The sequence below is a fragment of the Callithrix jacchus genome, chromosome 13 (assembly GCF_049354715.1).
Source record: "Callithrix jacchus isolate 240 chromosome 13, calJac240_pri, whole genome shotgun sequence".
NCBI lineage: Eukaryota > Metazoa > Chordata > Mammalia > Primates > Cebidae > Callithrix > Callithrix jacchus.
In genome coordinates this window covers 79,758,839-79,784,911 of record NC_133514.1, presented here as the reverse complement: position 1 = coordinate 79,784,911, position 26,073 = coordinate 79,758,839, and the positions used below count along the sequence as shown (strand labels likewise).

At 42.2% G+C, this 26,073-nt stretch overlaps 1 protein-coding gene across 48 annotated transcripts in view; it reads right to left on the bottom strand.

Moving 5' to 3' along the window:
- FHOD3 (formin homology 2 domain containing 3) overlaps window positions 1-26,073 on the bottom strand; it is a 508,721-nt gene that overhangs the window by 135,782 nt on the left and 346,866 nt on the right. For 27 of the 48 annotated variants that reach the window (XM_054243590.2, XM_078348002.1, XM_078348006.1 and 24 more), the window contains one exon: window positions 24,943-25,181. In XM_054243590.2, the coding sequence (XP_054099565.2) occupies window positions 24,943-25,181 (239 nt within the window). Of the gene's footprint in view, window positions 1-855; window positions 949-24,942; window positions 25,182-26,073 lie in introns of all 48 variants that reach the window. The other 21 variants (XM_054243584.2, XM_035269718.3, XM_054243586.2 and 18 more) reach the window with 1 other exon arrangement.

The following is a 26,073-nucleotide window of genomic DNA, read 5'->3' as shown; positions in this document are numbered from 1 at the left end:
TTTACTCGGATCCATCCAGGATCTTTTTGTTTTGCTTATTGTAGAAAAGCGAAACAGTAAAAATGTCCATTTGCAGTGGCAATCAATTAAGCGAAGAAAACCATTCAATTTTAGAATTATTTCTGAATACTGGAAAATAAAACTACTCACGAGGAATATTTATTGTTTTTACAGATATCATTTGGGGAAAATATCTACAGAATTTTAAAATATCTGCAAGGTGCCTGGGTCTGTCAGCATTGCCTGAGGATAGAAAGCACTGTGCAAAGGAAGTGAGTAGAGGACAGCAAACTCCCCAGAGGGCTACAGAGTTATGTCAGTTGTCTTGGGTGTGAAAATACATACTGGGAAATTTTGCTGTGACGCATGGGTGACAATGTTACTGTTTGTTTGGATAAAAAAACAAACCTGAGTCATTAATATAGTAATTACCCAGACATTTTAGCTAATATTGTACTGGTAAAATCGGGAAAAAGGGAACATGTGGAATTCTTCTTACTACAATGCCAAAAGGGAGAGAATTGTCTTGGGGGAGACGAGTCTTTTTAGTCACCGTCAATCTGGCTGAGCTAAAGCACTCAATGAGGAAGGGAGCAGTGGGGAGAAAACCAGTGATTTTTCCATAAAGCATGGTTAGGAAGGCAGGATTTCAATAACAAGTGCAGTTCTCTAATGAAAACATGCTCAGGTATTTCTATAAAACCAGTGGTTCTGTGGCTCTGTGAACAGGGTAAGTAAGGGTTTACAAGTGGGAGCCAGTGAGGAAGGGAGATGGCCACTAGAAGGCAGTGAGCTATCATTAGGAAGGAGCCTCCCACTTTTAGTGTGAGCTTGGGAGGCTCCAGTCCTAGGTACCTGTCCTTGCCCTGACAGGAGGCATCATCCTCTCTCTCTTCTTCTGAATTGGGCTCCGTGATTGGCTGCTCCTCTTCCTCTTCCTCCTCCTCCCTGAGACAAGGCCAGGAAAAGAGAAATGCACACAGACAAGATGGAAAAGTGAGATGAGCATTATAGACAAACAGAAAGATGAAGCTAAATAAATAAATAAAAATAAAATAAAATAAAAAAATCCCAGCTGGCTGAAATGAAGAAAAAGCATATTCAGTCTGTTAAGATACAAGAGATGGTTCTGAGATGCAGGACTTTAGATGTAGGGTAGAGATGTAAGAAACCAGAAAAGGCCAAATTTCTTTGTCAAGCTAGCTAGATGCCACTACCCTGCACCCCCCACATGCAATTCAGAGAAGCTTCTGGCCTTGGGCAGACCTCCTCTGCTTTTTCTCCTCCACACAGAACCATCCAGTAAATGTTTTTGGTGATGACCAGTTGCTTCAGCAACAAGGGTCTTCACCTCTTCACTGCATCCCTCCTGATTAGAAACCATAGAGGGGCAGGACAATTTGGCATGGACTAACCTCCATGGTAGAGGTATGGTTTTGGCATGGCCACCCCTCATTCTCAAGTGGCCACCCCTGACTCTCAGTGAGAGTGTTTCAGGGGTGCAGTTCCACTGCCACTTCAAGGGTGGCACATAGTCCAAGAGGAGCCATTTCATGTCACACCTAGGGTTTCTCCTGGTACCATTACAGATGACTCACTATAAGGACCCCCTGAATCGAAGAAAAACATAGTTGAAACTGGGAGAAAGGGAGAGGAAAGCAGTCCCCCTGACCATTTTAATGCCTGTATCCAGCAATCTGGAGCTCTACCCTAGCCTGTCACTAATGGAAGACAATAAATCCTCTTTGCTGCTTAGGGTAGTTTCAGTTGGGTTTTGTCCTTGCAGCTATAGGTGCAGTCTAAAAACTTTAATAACTGGGACATTCTCTTTCTGTGGCTTCTAAATCCTGTCAACATCTGACTCACATCTCAGTCCACATGGAACACCTGTTCAGTGCCCTGCTGGGCTTCTCAATCCCTTGCCTTGCTGGACTCCAGTGACCTCCACCTTCAGCCTCTCCCACTCCAGACCTCACCATCATACAGAACTAGTCCACCTTGGAAATCTTACCTCCAATCTTCCCACCCCTGACCACAAACCCCCATTCACCCAAATCTCTCACTCCTTTCCTCCCACCCAAATTCTTCAACTTTCTAATGCATGTGCATCCTCTACTTTCTCAATGTCCCCAGCACCTTCTTGCTTTCAGTCCTTACGGATCCACCAGGTCTCACTCCGGGCATCATCTACCACGATCTTTAACTCTGTCATCCCACTGTCCTTCAGCTGTGTTCTTTTCCTTTTCACCAACATATAAAATATATACAGAAAAGTATACAAATCACTGAATTTTCATAAAATAAACACATGTATCTAATCAGCACCCCCTCAATAGTCTTTGCCAATTGCTTCCCTCTCCCACCCCACATCAAGTTAGCTTTGCCTGGTTTTACTCTCCATCTAAAAGGAATCATAATCTGTCTAGCCTTTGTTCAACATTACACCTGTGGGTTTCATCTACGTAGTTATGTATACTTGAAGATCATTCATTCTTATTGTGTATTGCAGTAGTTTACCCATTTTACTTCTGATGACACTTGAGTACCCTCAGTGTGGGGCTATTATGAATAGTGTAGTGCTGCCATAAACACTACATAGTACATGTCTTCTGGTAAATATATGCATACATTACTGTGAACTATAGATCTCAGGATGTAATTTTTGGGTCACAAGATATTCTTGAGTTCATCTTTATTAAAAAATGCCATTTTAAAAAAAATGATGGGACAAATTACCATCCCCATAAGTAGTAGATGAGCATTCTGATTGTTTTACATTCTTGCCAAGATCTGATCATTTTGTCCATTTCATTTTAGCCATCAATCTGTGGGTAGTGATGTCTCACTGTGCTTTCAGTTTGCTTTCTCTAGTGACTAATGAAGCCAACTTCATTGCACATTGTTGCATTTTTAATGTCCATTTGGATATGCTTGTCTTTGAAGTATCAAAGTAATTTTTTTCCCATTAAAAAAATAGTCATTTTTTTATTTGAAGAAGTGTTTTTAGTATCATTTGTCCTTTGTCATTTATATGTGCTGTAAACATCTTTTCCTTTTCTGTGTAATGTCTTTGCATTCATTTAATGTCATGTTTTAATACATAGAAGTTCTTAATAAGGTCCTGTTTATCTTTGTTTGATGGGCAGTGCCTTTGTGTGCTGCCTTAACTTTTTTGTTTACACTAGGTCTTACAGATAGTCTGTACGTGTCCTTCTAAAAGCTTTAGTTCACTAACTTGCACATTTACATTTGTAGTACATGTCTAATAGATTTTTGTGTATTATGTAAGACAGAGGTCAGATACATTTTTTTCTCTCCATCAGTATGCAATGGGCCCAGAACCATTTAGTAAAAGGCCCTTCTCTCCACTTCAGTATCTTGTTCACAAATCAGGTAAATATATATTAAAATATATATTTGTAGATTTCTGGACTTTTTCTCACAAATCAACTTGTCTTTTGCTCTATTATTGACTGGGATGATGTTAAATTTATACACAAATTTGAAGAACTGACATCCTTGCTGAGTTTTTAAATTCATGGTTGTGATATAGCCTTTATTTAGATCTAATATTACTGCAATCTTAATTCTCTTAATAGTGTTTTAAATTTTTACAGAGGTCTTAGATATCTTTATTTTTAGGTATAAATTTGGATGCTATTGTATATGTTGTCAGACTCTAAATTTCATTTTCTATTTGTTGATGGACTATAGAAATAAAATTAAATTCTGTCAATTTAGTTTGTATCCAGCAGTTTTTCTAAGTTTATTAATGATACCATTTATAAACATCCTTTTAGATTTCCTCTGCAGACAATCATTTTATCACTAAATAATGATGGTTTTATTTACTTCTTTTCAGTTCATCTGCCTTTCCTTTTCCTTCCCCTGCTCCACTTGTTAGCACCTCCAACATGATGATGAAATGAAGATAGTGATGCTTCCTTTTCTTGTTCCAAATCTCAGGGAAAAGTATAAGGTTTGTCATGGATTTTTTTGGTAGATAGGCTTCATTTAAAAAGTTTCCTTCTAATCCTAGTTAAAAATTTTTATTATAAACAAGTATTAAAGTTCTGTCAAATGTCTTTTTTTCCTTTTTTAAAGATAATAATATGATTCCTTTTTTCTGTTAAAGAGTTACAGACTGCTTTTTAAAAAAAAATGTTAAACCAACCTTACATACCATGAATAAACTTAATAAAGATAATACATTTTGTTGTATTATCTTTTTATATACAGTTGGAATACATTTCTTAATATTTTATTAAGTTTCTTTACATATCTATTTTGGAAAGAGATTGATCTATAATTCCCCTGTCTTATGATGTGCTTGTCAGATATTGAAATCAAGGTTATGCATGCCCTAAAGAGTTAGTAGGTAGAGGGATTGAGAGCTGTGTAACTAAGGAGGGAGAGACAGATCTGGACTCATGGTGCCTCTAACAGAAACAAGGAGAGTGGCGAGACAGCATCCCTCCTGTCATGGCAGAAGTCATAAACAAGGAAATCTAAGCCATCCTTCTTATTTATTTATTTATTTATTGACAGAGCCTGGATCTACCACCCAAGCTAGAGTGCAGTGGCACAACCTTGGCATCTCAGCTCACTGCAGCCTCCGCCTTCTGGGTTCAAGCAATTCTCATGCCTCAGCTTTCCGAGTAGCTGGGACTACAGGCATGTACCACCACACCTAGATAATTTTTGCATTTTTAGTAGAGATGGGTTTTTACCACGTTTGCCAGGCCGGTCTTGAACTCCTAATCTCAAATGATCCACCCACTTCAGCCTCCCAAAGTGCTGGGATTATAGGTGTGAGCCACCATGCCTGGCCTCAGCCATCCTTCTGAGCCTGGCACACCACATCCTCACACAGCACCCCCCACCAGCTTCAGTCCTTTTTTCCTCCATCTGCTCCCACAGCCGCCAAACTATACCTACAACCTCCATCATGAAGCCACCTTCCCTCAGCTTGATCAGGAGTTTGCAGATGTTATTACTCTTGTCCACACAAAACGCCCTCCACCTTGCCAATCCATAGGCCTCTCATCTTTAAAACAAAACACTGAGCCCCTCCCTCCAAAATTCCTTGATTCCATTTACCCTCCCAGGTAGAGCTGGAGAGGTTCTGGAGCCAGACTGCCTGGGTCTGCTCTCCAGCTCTACCACTTTTGAGCCCTGTGACCTTAGACTCCACTTTACTCATCCTTACATGAGGGAGTAACAGTACCTATCTCCTAGCAGGAATGCATTATTATGTAAAAGCACTTTGTCTTTTTGATCCATCTCTTTTCCACATAGCTGTCTCACAGGTACTTAAAGACAGCTATCCGAAGCTACATCCCAAGCTGTCTTCTCTTTGGGCTCAACATCCTCAGATCCCACAAGAAATCTTCACATGATGTGTTGTAGCTTTGCTATCACAAGTGGCAGGGCAGAACCAATGGCGGACAGCACAATGACCCACTTGGAGGGTCTACATCCAGGATGCTCCAGGGCCAGAGCACTGGTCTTGCCTATAATGCAAAGGGCTGGAGAAGGAAATACCCTCTCCTAGGGCACAGGACTTTCTAGGCTTGATTTTACTTAGTTCTAACCTTTGATAACATCAGTCAAATGAAATGATATTTTGTGCTAATAATATTTAAGACTGAATAATTTATTCTGACAACTTTGCTTTTCTCAAGCTAGATTTTCTTGTAAAGTGTAAACATAATTGTGTTTATATTTGTGCTAAAGAGTGCTGGGTGTTTGGCCTTTGGCTTTCCAACACCTCCACAGGTCTTCCGCTTGTGATTGACAAGGAGTTACTCTAGGACACAGGCCTGTTTCAAATCCATTAGGTATTTTCCTTTTCACCACAAAGAGTCCCAGATGTGAGGTCACCCTTTTCATGCTGGAAAAGCAACGCAGAGGCCTGCGGCCTGACCAGTTCTGCAGGCTGCAGTTTCCGTCAAAGCCAATTTAACATCTCGGATTTGAGTCTCAGGCTAATGTCATATTTCTCAGGCTTCAAAACACCAAAAGAAAAATAAGTGTTGCTGAGCTGTTTCAGAAACACAATACAAACATTCCAAATAATGTAAAAGTAGGTTCTAAGACCAAAGCAGTCAGAATGAGAAAAGATTGAGCAATAAACTGGGAGAAGACATCTGCAGTAAATCTAATAGACAAACTCAAATCAAGGACATAAGAAAATATATTTTAAACTCCAAAAACTATAAAATGAACAAAATACATGAACACAGCTGACAAACTTGTATGAAGAGATATTTTATCCTCACTATCAATCAGGGCACTATAAATTAAGGCCACAACGAGATACCATTTCTATCTTCTTAGTAAAATTAGAAGTCTAATGATACCACGTGCTGAAAAGAATGCAAGTCAACTAACTCATATACATCATTGATACGAAGATATCTAGGTATAACCACCTGGCAAGATATTTTTCAGTATCTTAACAAGATAATTAACACTATCTTGTAAAATTAAACACTGATCTCATGACCTAAAGGTGGCATTGCTATACCCTAGGTCAGTGATTCTGAACCACGGTTATTCTGCCTCTACCCCCAGGGACATTTGTAAATATCTGGAGACATTTTTAGTTATCACAACTGGGGTGGAGGGCAGGGAGTACTACTGGCATCTAGTAGGCTGACACAAGGATACTGTAAAACATCCCGCAATGCACAGAATACCCCCACGACAAGGAAGTACTCAGTTCAAAACATCAACAGTGCTGAGGTTAAGAAACCTTCCCTAGGGATACTGAAGCACCAGTGTACTAGGGTGAGAGTCCAAGGATGTTCTCAGCAGCACTACCTGTAATTGTCAGAAGCTTGAAATGACCCAAATGTCCACCAACAAGAAAAAAACATAAAAAGATTGTGGTAAATTTCAGGCAGTGAAAATGAATGAACTACAGCTTCACATTACAATATGGAGGACCACCAGACACATAATGCTGAGTGATTGAAACAAGTCCAAGAAGGAACATACATTTTACAACAAAGCCCAGAAAATCAGAATTGTCTAATCTAATGTGACATATGTGCATAATGATACTTCAAAAACTGCATCCATTCAAGTACAGAGAAAAAAATAAAAGTAAAAAATACTAAAAAGAAAACCCCACAATAAAACCCCATAAAATAATGATAAACACACATGTAAGTGTTGGTTACCCAAGTTTAGGAATGCGAGAGTGAGAAGCACACAGAAAGATGTAAACTAGAAGTAACACCTTGCTTTTTCAGTTAGGTCATAGTCTCCTTGATGTTCTATTATATTAATAAATATTATATAAAATATACTAGAAGATAGGGATCCACAGACCAGTAATGACATTGTGTTATTAACCAAGGACAAATGATTAATCCACTTCGGTACAATCAGGATTTTTAAACTATGTAATGAAATAGTTTTTTTTTTTAATTTTATTATAGGTTCAGGGACACATATGCAGGTGTGTTATATAGGTAAACTCATATTACAAGGGTTTGTTGTACAGATTTCTTCACCCAGGTACTAAGCCTAGTATCCAATAGTTATATTTTTCTCTTCCTCTCCCTCCTCTTATCCTTTGCCTTCGTGTAGGTCCTAGTATCTGTTGCTACCCTCTACATGTCCATGTGTTCTCATCATTTAGCTCCCACTTATAAGTGAGAAGATGCAGTACTTGGTTTCCTGTTCCTGCATTAGTTTACTAAAAAAGCAGTCTAATTATGGTACAAAGGCTTTATCTCCCTCTATTTAACAAAAAAAAAATTTTTTTTGGAGACAGATTTTTGATCTGTCGCCCAGGCTGGAGTGCGGTGGCACCATCTTGGCTCACTGGAACTTCTGTCTCCTGGGTTCAAGCAATTCCCCTGCCTCAGCCTCCCAAGTAGCTGGGATTACAGGCATGCACCACCACACCAGGTAATTTTTGTATTTTAGTAGAAACAGAGTTTCACCATGTTGGCCAGGCTGGTCTTGAACCCCTAACCTCAAGTGATCTACCCGCCTTGGCCTTCCAAAGTGCTGAGATTACAGCTGTGAGCCACCGTACCAGGTTTAACAAATTTTATTGAGCATTTATATGCAAACATGCTGGGATGCAGTGGCTAAACGAAGTCCCCACCCTTGGATTACAGACTAGTGAGGGAGGAGACACTAAACAACTAACCGTAGCAAGAAGTATTCAACCCATGGGGCCCAAGTTACCCTAAATGATTCTGCAGTGCTGTTGAAGCAAAACTTGACTGTTTAAGGCTAAAGAGGACCTGAGTAAGGGACAAAATGGAATTTCCCACATGACATTCCCTTGTGCAACATGTCTACTGACCTAGGATCAAGTCTAATTTACCTAGCTAATCTCTAATCCCTTATCATCTCTCCAACTTCATCTCCCACTCTCTCTTCATGAACCTCCCCACACAGGCTTTATGCAGTCTACTGATATATCAAGCTTCTATCCAACACCAAAGACATTTCATTCTTGGAGTCCTTGCAAGAGCCATTCTTTGTCACTAGAGTTACTTTTTCTGCTCTGTTTCTCCAGGAGACCCTGCCCACAGCCCTGGCTCCAAGGGACAGCCAATAAGTACTAGCTGCCTGCTGCAGTCCCACGGCCCTGAGGACCTAGCACAGTGCTCAGCATAGAGGCTTGCTATGGTTGATCCAAGGGTAAGATTCACAATTACTCGGAGATGACCTCAGAGATCTCCCATGCTGCAGAGAAGAAAGATGTATCTAGAGAGGGCAAGACCAAATAAGTTGCCAGCAAAAACTCTGCTCTCCTAATATCCAGGCCAGACTCCTTTCTATCATGCCAGGCTACCCCATGAAACTAGAGCAGAATCTAAACTGTTTTCATCACTGCATGCTTCCTTCTAAGCATTAGTCTCCTGACCCGTGCTTGTCAATCCTTTTTTCACACAGCACAGACAAAAATAATCTCTTGTATTAGACAAGGCTGTGTATGGCTCCCAGAAGACCAACCCAGGGCCCAGTAACCCCAGACTTGCCTAATCATGCTGAAAGCCTAGAGGAGCAGTGCCTTATGACCCATATGTGGCAACTAGTCAAAAACCTGTCTTAAGGTTTAGATAAAATGCAGACATTTAAACTGTCCCATTTGATTCTATAAAATGCATAGGACATATCATAAGATTAAAAAAATTCATAGAAATATTTTGTTACATTTATGGCAAAGAACGTGGCCCTCTGGGCTCAGTCTGCAGCCTTCTGTGTTACTGAATCCTTAAATTGCAGTGTGATCTTAGCCTCACAGTGACTCACACTTTCTGTTAACTTTAAGGCTGTTTCCAGGTCACCGATGGCCCAAGGTACATTTGAAAACTTCCAATTAGCAATCTTAATCAGTTAAGACAAATATCTGGCCAACTTGAATCAGTGATTTCACTTAAAAGTAGAGTTTTGTTAGCCATCAAGTTTTTTAAAAAAGTTTCTGCGAAAGATTTTTACCAGCCAAGAGGATGAAAAGACATCTAACAGAGCCCAGCTGTTGCTCTGATGTTTCCATGGTGAGAACCCAAAGTTAGACAGGAAAGTATTTATTGTCCCTGTAGCATGCAAAGGTTAGGAGGAGTAAAAAGTATAGCTCATGGATCCCAAATAGACCGCAGAAGCTGGACTATGGGCTAGGACCTTAATATATAAGCCATTATTTTGTTCTTTTGTTTTAGAATCAAATAAATATTAAAGGGTCCAGCACATTATTTCTGGTGAAACATGGAGTAGTTTAAAATAATGGAATTCAAGTCTACAGATTATAAACATCAACAGAAAAAAAAACACAATTAGGGGTTACAGATTTATTCAGGTGTAAAACAAATGGACCTAGTGATAACTACAGACTATGAGGCTTCTCACTGCTTTCTGTGTATACCTTGATTTTGTGTTTAAAAAAAAAAAACTTTATTCTAAGCCAGAGATATTCATTGCTTTAAATGTCCCTCAGAAGTTGACAGAGCAGAAGAGAAGCTAAGATGAAGGTAAGCTGCGCTTCTCTAAGAACTTTGGAAACAGCAGGAATACTAAGCATAGTCTGCTGCTGAGACTTTAGGAAAGCAGCCTTCGGAGGCAACAAGCAGCCTTGCTCAGGGTCTGGCCTGAATCTGTCCTGAGACCTTGGTGAATCCAGGGCCTCTCTTATTTTACCCTTAAAATAAAGGGAAGTACACTGGAATGGAAGCCTCCAGTTCTGACTGTTATAGCTGGAAAATCCAATTGTGTGGACATGAAACATGTTTTGTCACTTCCAGAAGTTGTTCAATGACTAATCTCTTCTGTGTTTTTCACATATGGAAGATACCACCCTCCTAAACCAGGACAAGCTCAAGGCTGTTGAGGGTGGCCTTGGGAGGTCCGGAAACAGGGGCAACTGACACTCTCGTCTCTCCACGCCACTGGCAGCCTCCAGCCTAGAGATCTGCATCCTTGAGGCATATTATTTTAAAATGTGAATGCTCAAGTCCTCCTTTCAGATACCGCATTCAAGTGTTCTGGGGTAGAACCTGAACATGGGTTAATTAGGTGCTTGGCAGGATTGAAAAGCACTACCCTAGTCTAACCTATCAACGTTTCTCAGTAGCTCGGCATCAATAGCCACAACCCATGTCCCTGCTGCTACTCTCCCTTACCTCCAATCCAGTCCCCACCAGGCAGGCAGGTAGACAGGTAGCTTTTCAAATGTGCACAACTCAGCCTCACATACTGACTAATAACCAGACTCTGTGCTGTGGTTTCCCAGGCTCTGCAGGACCTGCTCTGCTCACTGTGCAACCTCATCTCCACTCTGTGCCACCTGTTTCTGGCCACACGCTACAGCCTCACCTCCTGAGATGCCTATTAGATACACAGCTATATCAAGCCCTTTTCTCCCTTTGCTACTGCATATGGCATGCCCTTGGCCTGGGGAGCTCTTCTCTTACTCTTCTCATCCTTTGGGATTCAACCTAAATGCCTAAGGAGGTTTTCTGGAGCAGCCTGAGCACACCATTCTCTTTTCTAAAGAATTTTTTTAAGTGAATATTTACTATGGGAATTCATACTCCCTTTGAGAAAGAAAGTTTGCTTATACTACTACTGATAACTGTTAAGTCCCTTTGACCAGCAATAATCACTGTTATACATTTGGTGGATAAACTTCTGGATTTAAAAACAAAACAGAAACATCTTATTCTACAATCTTTTTACACAGAAAATGATTTGACAACCATGTTGGCATTTCTGATATTCGTACTGTGCATTTCTTCTACCTGCTGGTGGCATCTGCCACATAAATCATCTAAAAGTAGTAGATGTTCTACTGACATAGCTATTCCCCAGTATTCCCCAGTTGTTCACTATGCTGTACCACAGGGTTGCAGTCATGCCTCTCCCTGCCCACATCCTTGTGCACATCTGGAGGGTTTCCTCAAAGATATACTCTTGTATCCCTGATATCCTCTACCACATGGCCCTGTTGACTCGCTTCAAAAGTCCTCTTCCAATGCTACTCATATTTATTTGCTATACTATTTGCACGCTGTCTCATGAAACTGTATGTTTTGTAAGGTTTATGTTCACCATTGTATTCTCAGATTCTAGACCATGGGAGATGCAGAGAAATAGGAGCTGGGGCTGGGCACAGTGGCTCATGCCTATAATTCCAGCCCTTTGGGAGGCCGAGGAGGACAGATCACTTGAGGTGAAGGGTTCAAAACCAGCCTGGCCAACATGGTGAAATCCCATCTCTACTAAAAATGTAAAAATTAGCTGGATGTACTCACTTTGCCTCAGGAGGCAGAAGCTGCAGTGAGCTGAAATGGTGCCACTGAACTCCAGCCTGGGTGACAGAGCAAGACTCTGTCTCAAAACAAAAACAAACCCCACAACAAACAAACAAAAAGGAAAATAGTTGGATAAACAAATGAGTAGGATTTGTTCCTTTAGTCCCAGAAGATAGTATTCCTGTCTCAACAAAGTCAGTAATTATAAAATCAAAGGTCATGAGATGTCACTACTAAGAAGTCTTTTAATGTAAGGCTGCTCCGAAATAACATGCCTAGTGTTGAGGGCTTCTTTTCTAGAGACCTGGAGGCTTGCTCGTCTACTTCTAAACATGAGCTATCATGGATGTGAACCCAAGTCCACAAATGCAAACAAAAACAAAGGTAGAGTCTAAGGTACTTCATAGTTGTTGTGTTTTTTTTCCTGATTCCATGAACAAAATTATATGCCCCTCCATTTGGAAGGCAGTTTTGCAAAGCTTTGTTATGGATGAAAAAATATTTAGAAAAAACAGCTTCTGAAGTCTGGCAATTCAGTGTGTATTTCATACTCAAAGGCCTGCCCACATGCATGTAGCCATGACATGCCCACCCCCACTATCCCTGCTCCATCCAAGGACCCCCCAGTAGACAAATACCTGTACCCCACAGGCCCTGACTGGCTACCTCCTCATGAGGGCTCATCCGTAGTCAGCTTTTAATCTCATGTTTGTAAAACCAGAACCACATGGCTGAAAAAAAAAAACCCCTCAGGAATAAAATTATTTCTCTGGGGCCATGTGGATACTGTAATTGAGTACTCCTGAAGTGTGATATAATAGTCTCTTGATTCCTCACTGAGCTATCATGTTTTCAGGAAGCACATTCTCTCAAGCTGATCAAAGGGATTTAGGCTGCAACGTTCCCAGGATTTCTTGAGTTCTGAGGGCACTTTCATTTTTTGTTTGCTTTTTGTTTTGTTTTTTGTTTCTTGAGATACTCACTCTGTCACCCAGGCCGGAGTACAGTGGTGTGATCTTGGCTCACTGTGACCTCTGTCTCCCAGGATTAAGCAATCCTCCCACCTCAGGTTCCCAAGTATCTGGGACTATAGGTGTGCACCACCATGCCAGGCTAATTTTTTTTTTATTTTTGTAGAGAGATGTTGCCCATGCTGGTCTCAAACTCCTAGGCTCAAGTGATCCACCTGCCTTGACCTACCAAAGTGTTGTGATTACAGGCATGAGCCACTGTGCAAGACCTCTGCAGGGCATTTTCTGAGGGCCAGGAATAGGTTTCTCTGTCTTTTGCCTTGCTCTGCCTCCCAAGGATCTCGCTGGGGAAGGCAACCTCTCCTTGAGATGGCTATAGTTCCTCATTTATTCTATTTACTTAACAGACTCTGTGCCAGGTGTACTTATGCTAAGCAGTTCACATGGCTCCCTCCTTCAGTACTCACAGGAACCTTGAGGTACGGACTATGAATACCCCCATTCATAGATGAGGAGCTGAGGCACAGGGAGGTTCAGAAATTTGCCCAGGATCATAGCTAGTAAGCCAGAATTGAACCTAGGAAGTCTAGCTCTAGTGTCCATACTTCTAACCACTCTATTGTGCTGCCTCTGTCTAGGATCAATTCTTTGTGGCTGGAAGAATAATGCCTCTTTGGCTGGGTGCGATAGCTCCTGCCTATAATCCCAGCACTTTGGGAGGCCAAGGCAGGCAGATCACCTGAGGTCAGGAGTTTGAGACCAGCCTGATCAACATGGAGAAACCCCATCTCTACTAAAAATACAAAAATTAGTTGGGCATAGTGGTGTGTGCTTGTAATCCCAACTATTCAGGAGGCTGAGGCAGGCGAATGGCTTGAACCTTGGAGGCAGAGGTTGCAGTAAGCTGAGATCACACCATTGCACTACAGCCTGGACAAGAGCTAAACTCTGTCTCCAAAAAAAAAAAAAAAAAAAAAAAGAAGCCTCTTCTAAGAACTGGAAGAAGCCATTAATCCTTCCATCTATAGATTCTTTCCTGAACACCATCAGCTCATCTGATGGTATTCATGTGCACAGGATGTTCACTAGCTCTCATCCCTTGCCCTGTCCCTGCCGCTCTCACCAGAGCCCTATACCCAATAGGTAAATGGATGAAACCATGATATAGGGCACCATAAGACATATTTGGACCATGATTATAGCCCATGTTAATTCCAACTAGTCTCTCAAACATAAATATTACCTCATTTAGAAACAATAAATATTTTTGCAACATGAATACGATGCCTCTGTCATCACTATCAGCTATTAAGCACAAGCTGGAGTGAGACAAGCATGACCTTCTCCAGGTTTCTCTCACTGGGCCTTCTTCAATTTCAGCCTATTCCCAGAAGACTCCCTTGCAAAATGATTCACACCAGCATCACCTCTCCCTAGATGGATTTTTCTGTTGCCAATTTTGGCCCCGTCAACCTACATGCTCAGGGTTTTATTTCCCTATTTGTTCCACCTTCATCAATGAAGACTTACCATCAGGCTGCCTCCACAGGCTCTTATCAAGCAAAAATAATCTCATTCTTCTTTCCATGGCTGGATTTGATCAACTCAGCTCAGTATTCTTTAGAAATCCCCTGGTCTACCTCCAAAGGGATCCTGGGAGTTGCACAGGGCTATAGAGAGAGATCCTTATTCTCTAGCTGGATGACCCATGCCCATGCCTGGGTGGACTGCCAGCAAAAACTAAGCCTTATAAGAAAGTGCTGTGAACATTCAGAATACAGATGAGAAGGTGCATATTACAGGAGATGTAAGGTTTGGACAGGTCAAAGGGAAGCTTGGCACTAAAAAAAGAAAATTCCCAAAGCAAGTCAAAGATTCAACTAGAAACTTGAACCTTTCTGTCTGAAGTGTGTTCACCTCCATTCCCATAGTCAACTGATTGTTTTTTCCAGAGCCCTCATACCATGTAAGTCCACTCTAGCCTAAGAAACAGTCACACTTGATGATAACCAACGCCAAGGTTCGTTGACTTGGAATGTGGGTGATGTTCTCAGTTTCTTCATTTTATGAGATGAAAATTCTGTACATTCTCTTGCAGGGTTTTCCCCAACCACCTATCTGCTCATACAGTTTATTTTTCCTGGGTTAGGACCCCTAAACCAGAGCTTCAATCATCACCCACAGGTAGGGGAGTTCCAGAATTGCCTATCCAGTTGACTATGGGAATTTCCACCCACCTGATCCTTAGATACCTCCCAGAGCTTACTGACTGGCCCAGGTTACTGATTGCTGGGGAATCACCTCAGGCCCCTTTGTCTCTGACACCATGCAATCCAGTCATTGTCCTACAAACCACAGCCTCCTACATTCTCATCACCTCCATCTACTTTCCCTTCTCTCTGCCCCTGCTTCAGACAGGTCCTCTGTATGCCTTCCTGGACCAGCAAAAGCCCGGTGCCAATCTCCTTGTGCAGACTGCTCTCCTCCAGTGAACTCCCCACACTGAATGCCCAGAATGCTCCCCCAGAAACACTACACTGATTTTCACTTAATCACTTGAAATTTATCAGTAGCTCTACTCGGCTTTAAGGATAAAATTTTGCCAGTTTCTTTAGAACCTAAAAAGACCCCAAGATTCAATTCAGGAAAGTTGAAACCCACAAGAAATTTGCAATCTGGTCACAGCAAATATTTGAGAAACCATTCCTGCCCCAGATATCAGGAGCATTGTAAAGTGACTTCTTCCTCATGCCCCAGTGCCTCTGCCTTTAGTCAGCACAGTTTCTCCCATTGTTATGTTCACTCTTCCAGCCTTCCCAGCCCTCTTCTCTCCAGGCCACCCTTTGCTATTCAATGCTCAGCATGCATCTCCTGGATACTGCTGAAGCACTGGCTATATTCCAATCATACTTTTGTCAGGAGGTCACCACCCTTGACAGTGAATCCCATTTATAGCAAGTCACTTACCATCAGATAAATCTTCCCAAGTAGCTACTTGCCACTCATGGTACCCGTGGTTGTTAATCTACTTGTTATGAAATCCCCTAGCATGTTTATGCGGGTGCACAAAATATTTTCTCCAATTCATGTTCATATTCATTTAACAATTACCTTCTCTAACAGAGTAATATCCGTGAATGCTCCAGGGCATGGATTGATGATAATAACAGCACTGGGCAAAGCACATGTTTGTGTTATTTTAACTCTCCCACCACCGTATTAAGGAGTACAGGTAGTATCATCCTGAGTTTACATACAACCACGCCTATGCCTCACCTGCCCCACCTCACCTGGTGCTCCTTCACTGCATATGGCCAGCCTTCCTCCAGGAGCCAGGATTGAGCAGGTCGCCTGAGTTACCGATTTTGTAGATGAACGTCATATAACACCTCATCTCACAGTATGTCTTTTGCTTGCAAATAGATTGCTCATTGCCAGCTGCTTCCAAGAAGGAGATAGGGCTGCTCTACTATTCTGCTATTCTACTGCAGACCCGGGATGAATTCTGTAATCCTGGTAATGAAGTTTTATGGACAAGGTATGGGAAACTGTGCTGCCTTAAAACTTAGGTATTTAAACACACCTCCTTCCTGTCAAAACATGGGAAGATGAGCTCACCGCCCCCCCCCCAGCACAATTCCATAATTAGGCTCCCGATTTGCCCACTGCTTCCTGTGGCTGGTGAAGAGATGCCAAAACTCTTCTTCACTCCTGCCAGAAAACAGAAAACAACACCCCTCTAATTGCCTCCCTCCAGCTCCCACCCCAGAGGCACAGCCCCAAGACTTGGCTACCCTCATCCTACCACCTGCTGGGCCACTAATTGTTATGCACCAACTGTGAACTCTCAAAAAGTGAGGATGGCTTAGGTCTCTGCTCCTCCGCAGCCTCCCCATAATTGATAGTTAACTGGCTTCCTTTCAGCTATGAGTTTCCCTTCTCTATACCTTCCCTTACTCCATCGCCAAGGTAGTGGTTAGTTACTTATGATTAACTGGAAAGCCTTGTTCCAGTGTTACAGCTATTGCTCTGAACATTTTCAGAATTCCCCTCCTTAAAATGTCTTCTTCAGTGCCCATTTACGAGAAAAACAAGCAAATCAGTAAGATTTCAGAATCAAAATCAAACAGTGACTAAAAAATAGAGCTCACTAGGATTACCAAGCTCCAGTAAAACATTTGCCCTGAGTGATTTTTTGCTTTCTCAACAAATCTAATCCATCCTCAAAAGATAAAACATTCTCATTCTGAACACAGTCTATAGATTCAGAGTAGTTTCAGGTATGTCAGGTTCTGAGTGCAGGCTGTGGACTCTGACTGCCTGGGTCCCCACCCAGCAGAGCCTCTGTTATCTGGAGACAAGCTCCTCAATCTGTGTGTCTCAATTCTTCACCTGTAAAATGGGTATGATGCTTCTACCTTCTTCATGGAATTTACAACATATGTAAAATTGCTTAGTTCAATAGCCAGCACAAAGCGAGTCCTCCATAAAAGCTGGTGTTAGAGTAGGTAGTTAGGTAGACATCACTAGGGAAGGAGAGTGTCCCCTGACTCCAGGAATGTCTGGTGACCATCAGGTGATGGTCAGACAGTGGTTAAACTGTCTCTTTAAAATAATAATTTGTCACAGCTGGTGCCAGGGAAAGGCAGTCTCCTAAGAGATAGAAAACAGATAAAGCTAGTGATCAGCAGCTTCTCGGATAAGATCTCAGGAGTTGGGTGACTGGGCTCAAGCACATGCATTAAAAGGCAAAATGGCAGAGTAACTGGTATATGACCTTCCTCTAGGAACACTGGAAGGTGAGGGGAAAATGCCTCAAGTGAGCATGCACACAACTTCAGTAAACACACTGGCATGCAGCCCCTCCCAAGTGCCAGCAGGCCACTGCGCATGTGAACAGCCCACCCCAAGGGCAGAATCAGGGGAGAAGAGACACAAACCCTGGAACCGTGTCAATGTATAAAACCCCAAGTCAAAGGCCAAACAGTGCACCTGAATCTCTTAAGGCACCCACTTAGCCTTCTTCCAAGTGTACTTTACTTTCCTTCCTTCCTGCTCTAAAACTTTTTAATAAACTCACTCCTGCTCAAAAACTTGTCTTGGTGTCTCACTTTGTCCTTTGCCCCTCAGACAAATTCTTTCCTTTGAGGAGGCAAGAATTGAGTTGATGCAGACCCATACAGATTCCCCACTGCTAACACTGGCTCCATCACCACCTCTTTCATTGCTTACCTCCTAGACATTGAAGGAAGAATAGTATAGCATTTTCCCAGGACATTGCAGAGGCTGCAAAGAGGATACACATTGCTGAGCAAGCATGATGCATAAAAGCCACACAGGACAGGACTCACAAATTGGACACCATAACAAATATGTTTAGTGCATATGATGAAAGGCCTCATAAATTCAGTTAAAAGATATTTGAGAGACAGAGAAAAAATGGCCAAAATATTATCTAAAATGTGTAAAGAATACTTATATTCTACTTTTGAATCTGAAGGTTTCCATATTAAAAATGAAGACAAGTTGAAGGTCAATTAAAATAGGCAAACCATTCAGGAGACAAATGAACAAAGAATATTTACAGGCAACACTAAGAAAAGAAAATGTTAATAGCTAATGAAGCAATTAAAGTTGCACAGCCTCAGTAGTAATAAAAAATGCAAATTACAATGCCTAGGCACCACATTTCACTTTTCAATACTACAAAAATCTTGAAAAACTCCTGATATTCAGTGATGATGTGGGAAAATGGTAAGTCATATGCTGATAAAGAATAAACCCATACAGCCTTTCTGTAGAGCAATATGTTGATATCAATATTTAAGATGTAAGTGTCCATTTCTAGAATTCTACTTCTAAGAATCTACTTAAGAGTGCTAATGCTAACATATATACACAAACGTGTATGTGCATCAGTGTGTATGTTCATTACAGCAAGTTTAGAACTAGAAAAAACTGGAGCCAAGCCATAGCAAAATGAATGACAGCATTCTGGTAATATGGTATATCTATATAATGGAACATTAGACAATAATTTTTTAATGTACTGATATGAAAAATACAGATGCAATAATAAATACAGCAGTGTGCATTTACTAATTGCTTACTAATTGCCAAGTACTCAGCTAGTATTTATTTCCACAGAATCACAGAAATCAGGGTTATCTGGGAGAATGATGAGGACATGAACTCTGGAGCTAGACCACCTGAACTCTAGAACCAGCTCCACCATATATTTGCTGTGGGACCTTGGGCAAGGTACTTCATTTCCCTGTGCCTCAGCCTCCCCTCCTGTCACATGGCAATAATCACAGTACCTATATCGTGATGTAATAGCAGAAATGGAGTTTGTACACTTGAAGTGCGCAGCATAATGCCTGGGAAGTGATGAAGTGCCCAGGAAAGGCTGTTGTTGTAGCTGTTACTGTTACATTCATTGTTGCAACATATGGTACAACTCTCCCCATTTTACATTCACATAGTTGGCACCACATCTTTAAATCCTATCATTTTTATTTAAAAACATGTAGAGTTGCTATTTATTCAGTGTCTACTATTGAGCCAATGGCCATATAGAAATGTACACAGAGCTATTATAGGAGAGCCGGGTTCTGAACTTGCCCTCCCAATGCTTCAATACCTCCATCCTATGCCCAAGACCATAGTGATTCTAAACAGCCCTCTGGTGAGGCTTTGTGAAGACCAAGTGCTCCCCCCATCCTTAGGAGCTATGGTTTGTTCTCTGTCAGGTGCGGGCTGAGCTTCTGGTGCTGGTCTCTGCACCCTGCCCTACATGAAACCCTCGCCAGGCTCCTCCCTGCAGCTCAAGTGGGCTCTCCACTTCCACACCAGTACTCCTGGCCTGCAGCCCATCTGAGCATGGTCTCTCCTGCTCCTGGACAAGCTGAGGCCAGGCCGCATCTTTTCTCTGCTGCTCTAGGGTCAAGTATGTCTGTAGGTCAGACTGCTGTGCTCCCAAATTACAAGCTCAAGGCCTAGGCACAACTCCTGACTCCCACAAAACCCATTTATATATCCTCATCACTTTGCATTTATTAGAATGAAGACTTCTGTATAACATATATTAGGCAATTTTTCTTCAACCATTATTTAACTTACATGGAAAAAAATAGCAATTCTTATGTATAACTCTTTTCCTTCTTGGCAATCAGTTGACAATATTGCCAGCCAAGAGGAGAGCTGCCCACTGCTGCTTCTCAATGCTGATTCCTTGACTCCACCTGAACATTTCTGGTGAGACTGTGCCAGCTTACTCTACCTCTGAACAGGTACGTGACACCTGGCTGTGGACTATCACACCTCTCTGATATAATCATTATTCTTTCCTGCCAACTTGTTTTAGGCTGGTGTCACATTCCATTATGTCAATTTTTTTGAATAATGGATATGAATGAAGCCAATTAGAATTGGATATGCTGGGCAATTCGGTTACTGAGAGTAACAAGAGAGGTAGGCAAGCCTTGGTCCCCTAAAAGGGTTCAAGCATATTTCCTGAGAATTTGAAGCATAAAACTTTGCTAAACAGACTTAAAGTGAAATCAAAAAAGGACTCGACTGTAAACCATCTGGTAGCCCAGAGTAACCAGTCAGCTGTGGAAGACAATTCGTATCTCCTTTAAGAAATACTGTTTGCATGACACTTGTTTTTAAAATATCAACGGATTTTTTCTTAACTAGAAATGTCTTCTATAGATCTGTGTTTTAGCTGATTTATTATATTCTCTGAATAAGGTCAATTTTGACCCATGCACGTGAACATTTAAGGTAGGTGCACAGAGTTCCACATGCTTCTAATGTGGAACGTAGAGTCTACCCCTTCCAACGGCCAAAACACTCTCTACCTCAGCATCGTGTGGATCAAATAACCAATGATCTGCCTTCCCCTAAGGCAGAATTTCTCAGATTCATCACTACTGACATTTTAAAACAGATAATTTGTTGTTTGCCAGAAGCTATCCTGTGCTTAGTACAGCAGCATTCCTGGACCCACTAGATGCCAGTTGCACCACCTCGTCCCAGTTACAACAACCACAAATGTGTCTAGATGTCTCGTAGGTGGCAAAATCACCCCTAGTCAAGAACCACTGCCTGGAGGTACCACTGGGACCAGTCCGGCCTGCCATAACCTCCCTGCACAGTCCAACCTTCCCTGGACTCATCACACAGTCCCCTCCTCAATCTAGCTTATCTCCTGCCCTTCTCCAACCCCTCGATCTTCCTCTGTGCTCTGGGAACTCATGATAAGCCATCGGCAATGTCCCCTATAGTCTCAATCTCTTCGCAGAATATTCCTTTGAATTCCTGGCTCTAACCCCAAACCTAAGAATAGTGTTCCCCTAACCCTCACACATAACACAGTGGATTTTTCTCTCACACGCCACATACTCTCCTTTGCCAATTAAATGTCATTTTCCCCCACCCTCCCTCAAGAAACCCAGACCCTTGGGACGGGAGTTGGCAAACTACAGACTGTGGGCTACGTCTGGCCTCCCACCTGTTTTTATATGGCCTGTGAGCTAAGAGTGGTTTTCACATTTTTAATGGTTGAAAAAAATCGAAAGAATAATATTTCATGACATGTAAACTTCAAATCTCAGTGTCCATAAATAAAATGTCACTGGAATGCAGCCATGCTCATGCCAGTACCAGTGGCCAATGGCTGCTGAAGTGCTACAAAGGCAGAATTCAGTTAAGTAGGTGTAACAGAGACTGTCTGGTCCTCCAAGCTTAACATAGTAGTTGGCCCTTGACAGAGAAAGTTTGCAGACTCTGCCGCTGAGGCACGTGGCACTAGTCTGGACCCTCTACTCCCTAACCACTTGTTAACATCCACTATTTGCCAGGTCACTCTTCCATGTATATTAAAATATACACATGACTGAAACTGCATGGTACAACTGTTAACATTAGTGACTGAATGAAATTCAAAATTACTTTTATAGTTTGGAATGTTGTGTGGACATCAGCAGGATGAAACTGAAAGTTCATGTGTTAAGTCCCATGCTGTGTTTGATATCAGAAAGACTGATACCCAGAGCAGGAAGCAGCCCTGTTTTTGCCAACAGAGAAAGAACCCGGATAAACAGAATATTCAAGGGCAGGAGGGTAGCTTGGGAAAGAGAGCACCCACACCTGGAAGTGTACCCCATCTCTTGGGAATGTGACAGGAAGGGCTCCTGCTTTGGGCTAGATAAATTTTAAGAACTTTCTGGTCCTAAGATTCTTTTCTCCTTCCAATGAAATTTGCAAATTTTAAGTGCAAAGATGAAACTCATTATGGCACACATGGTCCCATAAAGATGCTTTTAGTTGACCAATGACCAATAAACTTGTACCTTATTAGGCAAATGCTCAGCGTGGAGTTCTATTTCTTAAGAAACCAAAGCAAACCAATCTGAGTTCAGGCTCTTATTAGCCTTGAGTAAAATTAAAGCACATAGCTGGCTTAAGTCTACAGGGAGACTAAGCATTTCTCCTTTGGAAGTCTTTGAATTTTTGTATTTATCTCAATAAAAAAAATATACCTAACACGTATGTATATCAAATTGTCTCTCTAATCATCTCACTTAAGGAATACGTTTAGGAGTGGTTGGCTGAGAAGCGGTTCAAATACTTTGGACATTGAGAGCCAAGGGCCAAAAATGGATTTACCCCATGGCTCAGTCCTAGTCCTGTGATTTGGAATAAAGCACTTAGCCCCATCTGTTTTCTCACTTGTACAATGAGGATAATAACACCTGTCCTGTCTGAATCTTACAGAGGATGATTGAGAGTTAAATTCAAATGATGCAAAAGGACCATCTGCGTGGAGACTGTCCTATATTTTTTAGAACAACATGAACCTCCTTCTAAAAAATATTTCTACCTTGTTTACAAAAGTTAACATCACTGAGTTATAAAATCCATCCCCAAATTCTTCATATGTGGTATCTGCAGGCATGTTCCTACAAGCTAATGTTGAGTACAGCCAGGGCATTCACAGAGCTGAAGAGCAACGTGCATTAAGCATGCTTCTGTGTCTTTCAAGGTCTGCAGGGGACAGAACACAATGAGCTACTTGATTCTAAGGTACTGTTTTGAGGCACAGATGTTGAGCAGATGACTAAACTATGTAGGCAGAAATCAACTCCCATTCTGCATCTCACCACCCCTTCCCACAATCTTACTCCTGCCTCATCAAAATCGTGCCATCACTTTGGGGTCACAAACAAAATCCCTCCAACAGGCTTCATAAATGAAGTCACTTCATGATCATCAATCTAGATGCATACAATGTCAACTATCGTTACAAGCTGCAAACTACATTTTTCTCAAATGCTACTAAATTAATGTTGAAGTAATAATCCCAGTAAAACAAAATTCCAGAAAGAATGAAGCAAATGGCATTCAGAGCAGCATCTCTGGCTTCCTGTTTCAAATCCTACCGAGCCTAGCACTTCAACTCTGTGAACTGTGCCTAGGACGGTCCACCTCCATACTCATCCTTGCCAGCCTACCGCAAAGCATTGTCATCTGAACTCACAACACAGGGATCCTTGAAAAGTGTAACAGCAAAAAACAGACAAGGAACAAACACGACGGAGCAGGAGAACATCCAGCACTACTGACAAGGTCCTCCTAGCTCCTACCCTCAGCATCTTTGGTGGTTTTATACATAGGCTTTTATTCAGATGACTGTGTACAATTTTCTCAACTCTCTTCATGTTAATTTCTCAAGCCAGCTGGAAGAGAGCTTCAGGGGCTTTTTGTTTGAGAACTGGCTGAGTTTCTTTAAGGTCCTAGATGACAAGATGCAATGCTCATGGTAAATGCTATTGTTCCTTAATCTGTTTAGAAGTTTAGGTCTTCTTTTCACTAAAATAGAGGTTGTTGTAAACATAGTCTCAGAAACCTAAAAATCTGTAGGGAGAGGGCACCTGGGATTATGAGGTGGAAGAGGGGTATTAACATGGATCATGGTTGCACATCTGTCTCAGACCAATGCCCTCCTCCTTCTTCTGGGATAACAGGCATCTAAAGGCATGGCCTGGGTCCTGCTCAAATGATCCCATGAGAATCTGATTGTTTGGGGCACCTCTTGGTGCCAGTGGGGTATTCCCTTAGAGATGGAGAGGAGGAACATATCTTGATCACTCTTAAGGTCATCCAACTTATTCTAAGTGACTTTCTTCCTTGTCATGTAGCCTGGTAACCTAAATTTGACTCCCAGGAGGATCTCTATGATGGGGGAGGATGCTCCAGCCAAGTGATATGAGCACTTACTACTTTCAGACTCTCAGCAACAGGATGGGAATGTGTCAGTTGGCCCCTGTGGACTTGGGTGGGAGGGACTGGCCCCTAAAGTCCATCATGCCAGTGACCTCAGAGCATCCATTTGGGAAGATATAACTGGACCCAGACCCTGGAGCAGACATGGCAAGCCTTCTGTTGTACCTCTATATTATAGAACCATTCTGGTGTGGCAGATTTTGTCAAACTTTATACTTTAAATACACATAATATCTCACAGGATTGCCAATCATTACTTTTTTTTTTCTATCTACCTTTCTTATTCTTCCTCCCAACCCAAACATGAAGCTCACAGAGACAGAGATGGTACCTTTCTATTTACATATCTTCTTGGCTTTGAATAGTCCTAGCCTCTAACAGACACTCAATAAAAATGTTTCAGATTAAATGATGGAATTAGTATTTACTGGGTTATTATTCTGTTTAATTAAATCCAACCTAGAGATAGCCCTGTATTGTCAGGATTATTCAAGACTCTTCCAACCTCACATTCCTACAGTGGCATACCATTTATTTCTAGGCCAAAGTTTTGTGTTTTGAAGTCTTTCCCATTTGATAAAACACGGCTTTTCTGAACAGTTATTAACTGAGATGGCAAATAATACTTTTAAAAAACAGCTAGCTGAAAAAGAGTTCCTGGGATTAGTAAGATCAAGCCTGTGAAAGTCACCAGGGGCCATCTTGCATGAAAATTCCCTGAGATGTTTGGCTGGTGGTTTAATGGTCCAGAAGAGGTAGGGAACAATGCCGGGGCAGGGTTTGCAGGGGGACAAACTGGCCAGCAGAAAGGGAGCATGGCGGGGCACCTGTGGACTGTAGCCTTTCTCTCTTTTGGGTGGCGTCCTTGCACCCCACTCCACTGCCAACTTAATGCTTACTTTTCACGCAGATCTTGCACTTGGCTGGGCTTGAAGCTGGGAGCTGACTGGGAGCAGGGACTGGTGGGAGCCGACAGGGTGCTCTTGATGCTCTGCACTGAATGCCGGCGGCTCCTTCTGCGGTCCAGGCCCCGGTGTTCGCCCCCGCCACTGGAACACACACTGGCCCTCCTCCGGTCCCGGCACCCACTGGGGGGTGGCTCTGCAGTCTCATCACCATCCTCATGCCTGAGCGCCACCTGGAAAAGCAGAACATGCCCAGTGCAAGGTCAGGCTTGGCATCCTTTCACAGACCTTGGGTGTGACTGCATTTCAGGATTGTCCTAATAGAGATTTTTAACTCTGTCTTCCCAAATGGCAGGCCTCAGCTTCCCTGCCAGGTCTTTACAAATACACGTGTCCAGGCCAAACGCAGGCTGGGCACTGGAAGATGCCTGCCACTGTGGGTTCTTCCCATCAAACAGACACGAAGGGGGCAGCCAATATGACCAGTGAGTGTGAGAAATATTTTTGTAATAGATGGACTCTAAATAAATTTCCATTTCCTGGGCCTTCACCTCTCCTTGCCTACCCTTGCCTCTGTTCTGCTCCATGAGCTTGAATCCCTCCTGAAGCCTAGTGGTGGCTGGTTCCCAGTGAACTCAAAGAGGGTGCTCAAAAGTGGCCAGAGCCACAAGATCCAGGTGAATGGGAACTGGCCTCACTCATAAATCTAAGAGGCCTAGTCCAACAGCAGGTACTGCTCAATTTCACAATCTTGGCTGACGGCTGCTGCACTATCAGACTACTCTCAGCAGCCTGGTTCAGGGTTTGGGGTGAGCCTGTAGTTTTACTAGAAGTTTGCACACACAAGTCACAAAATCACACAACAGAAATAGACAACTCCTAGATTTTTTTTAAGTTTCTTAAGAGTGATACATATTTGTGCAGAAGAATAACTGGCTTGCATTTTGCCATTTTGGCTTATATGGGGAAACCTGAGCCAACTGGCCCCATACTCTTTCTTACCCTTTGCCTTTTTCCAAGGGATATTTTTGGTCCTGTGTCTCGGTAGTACCTTCTGCAGGCCAGCTTCTCTGTCTCTTAATCTCTCTGTACTGGATCTTATACCATGGCTTTCTCACCTCACAT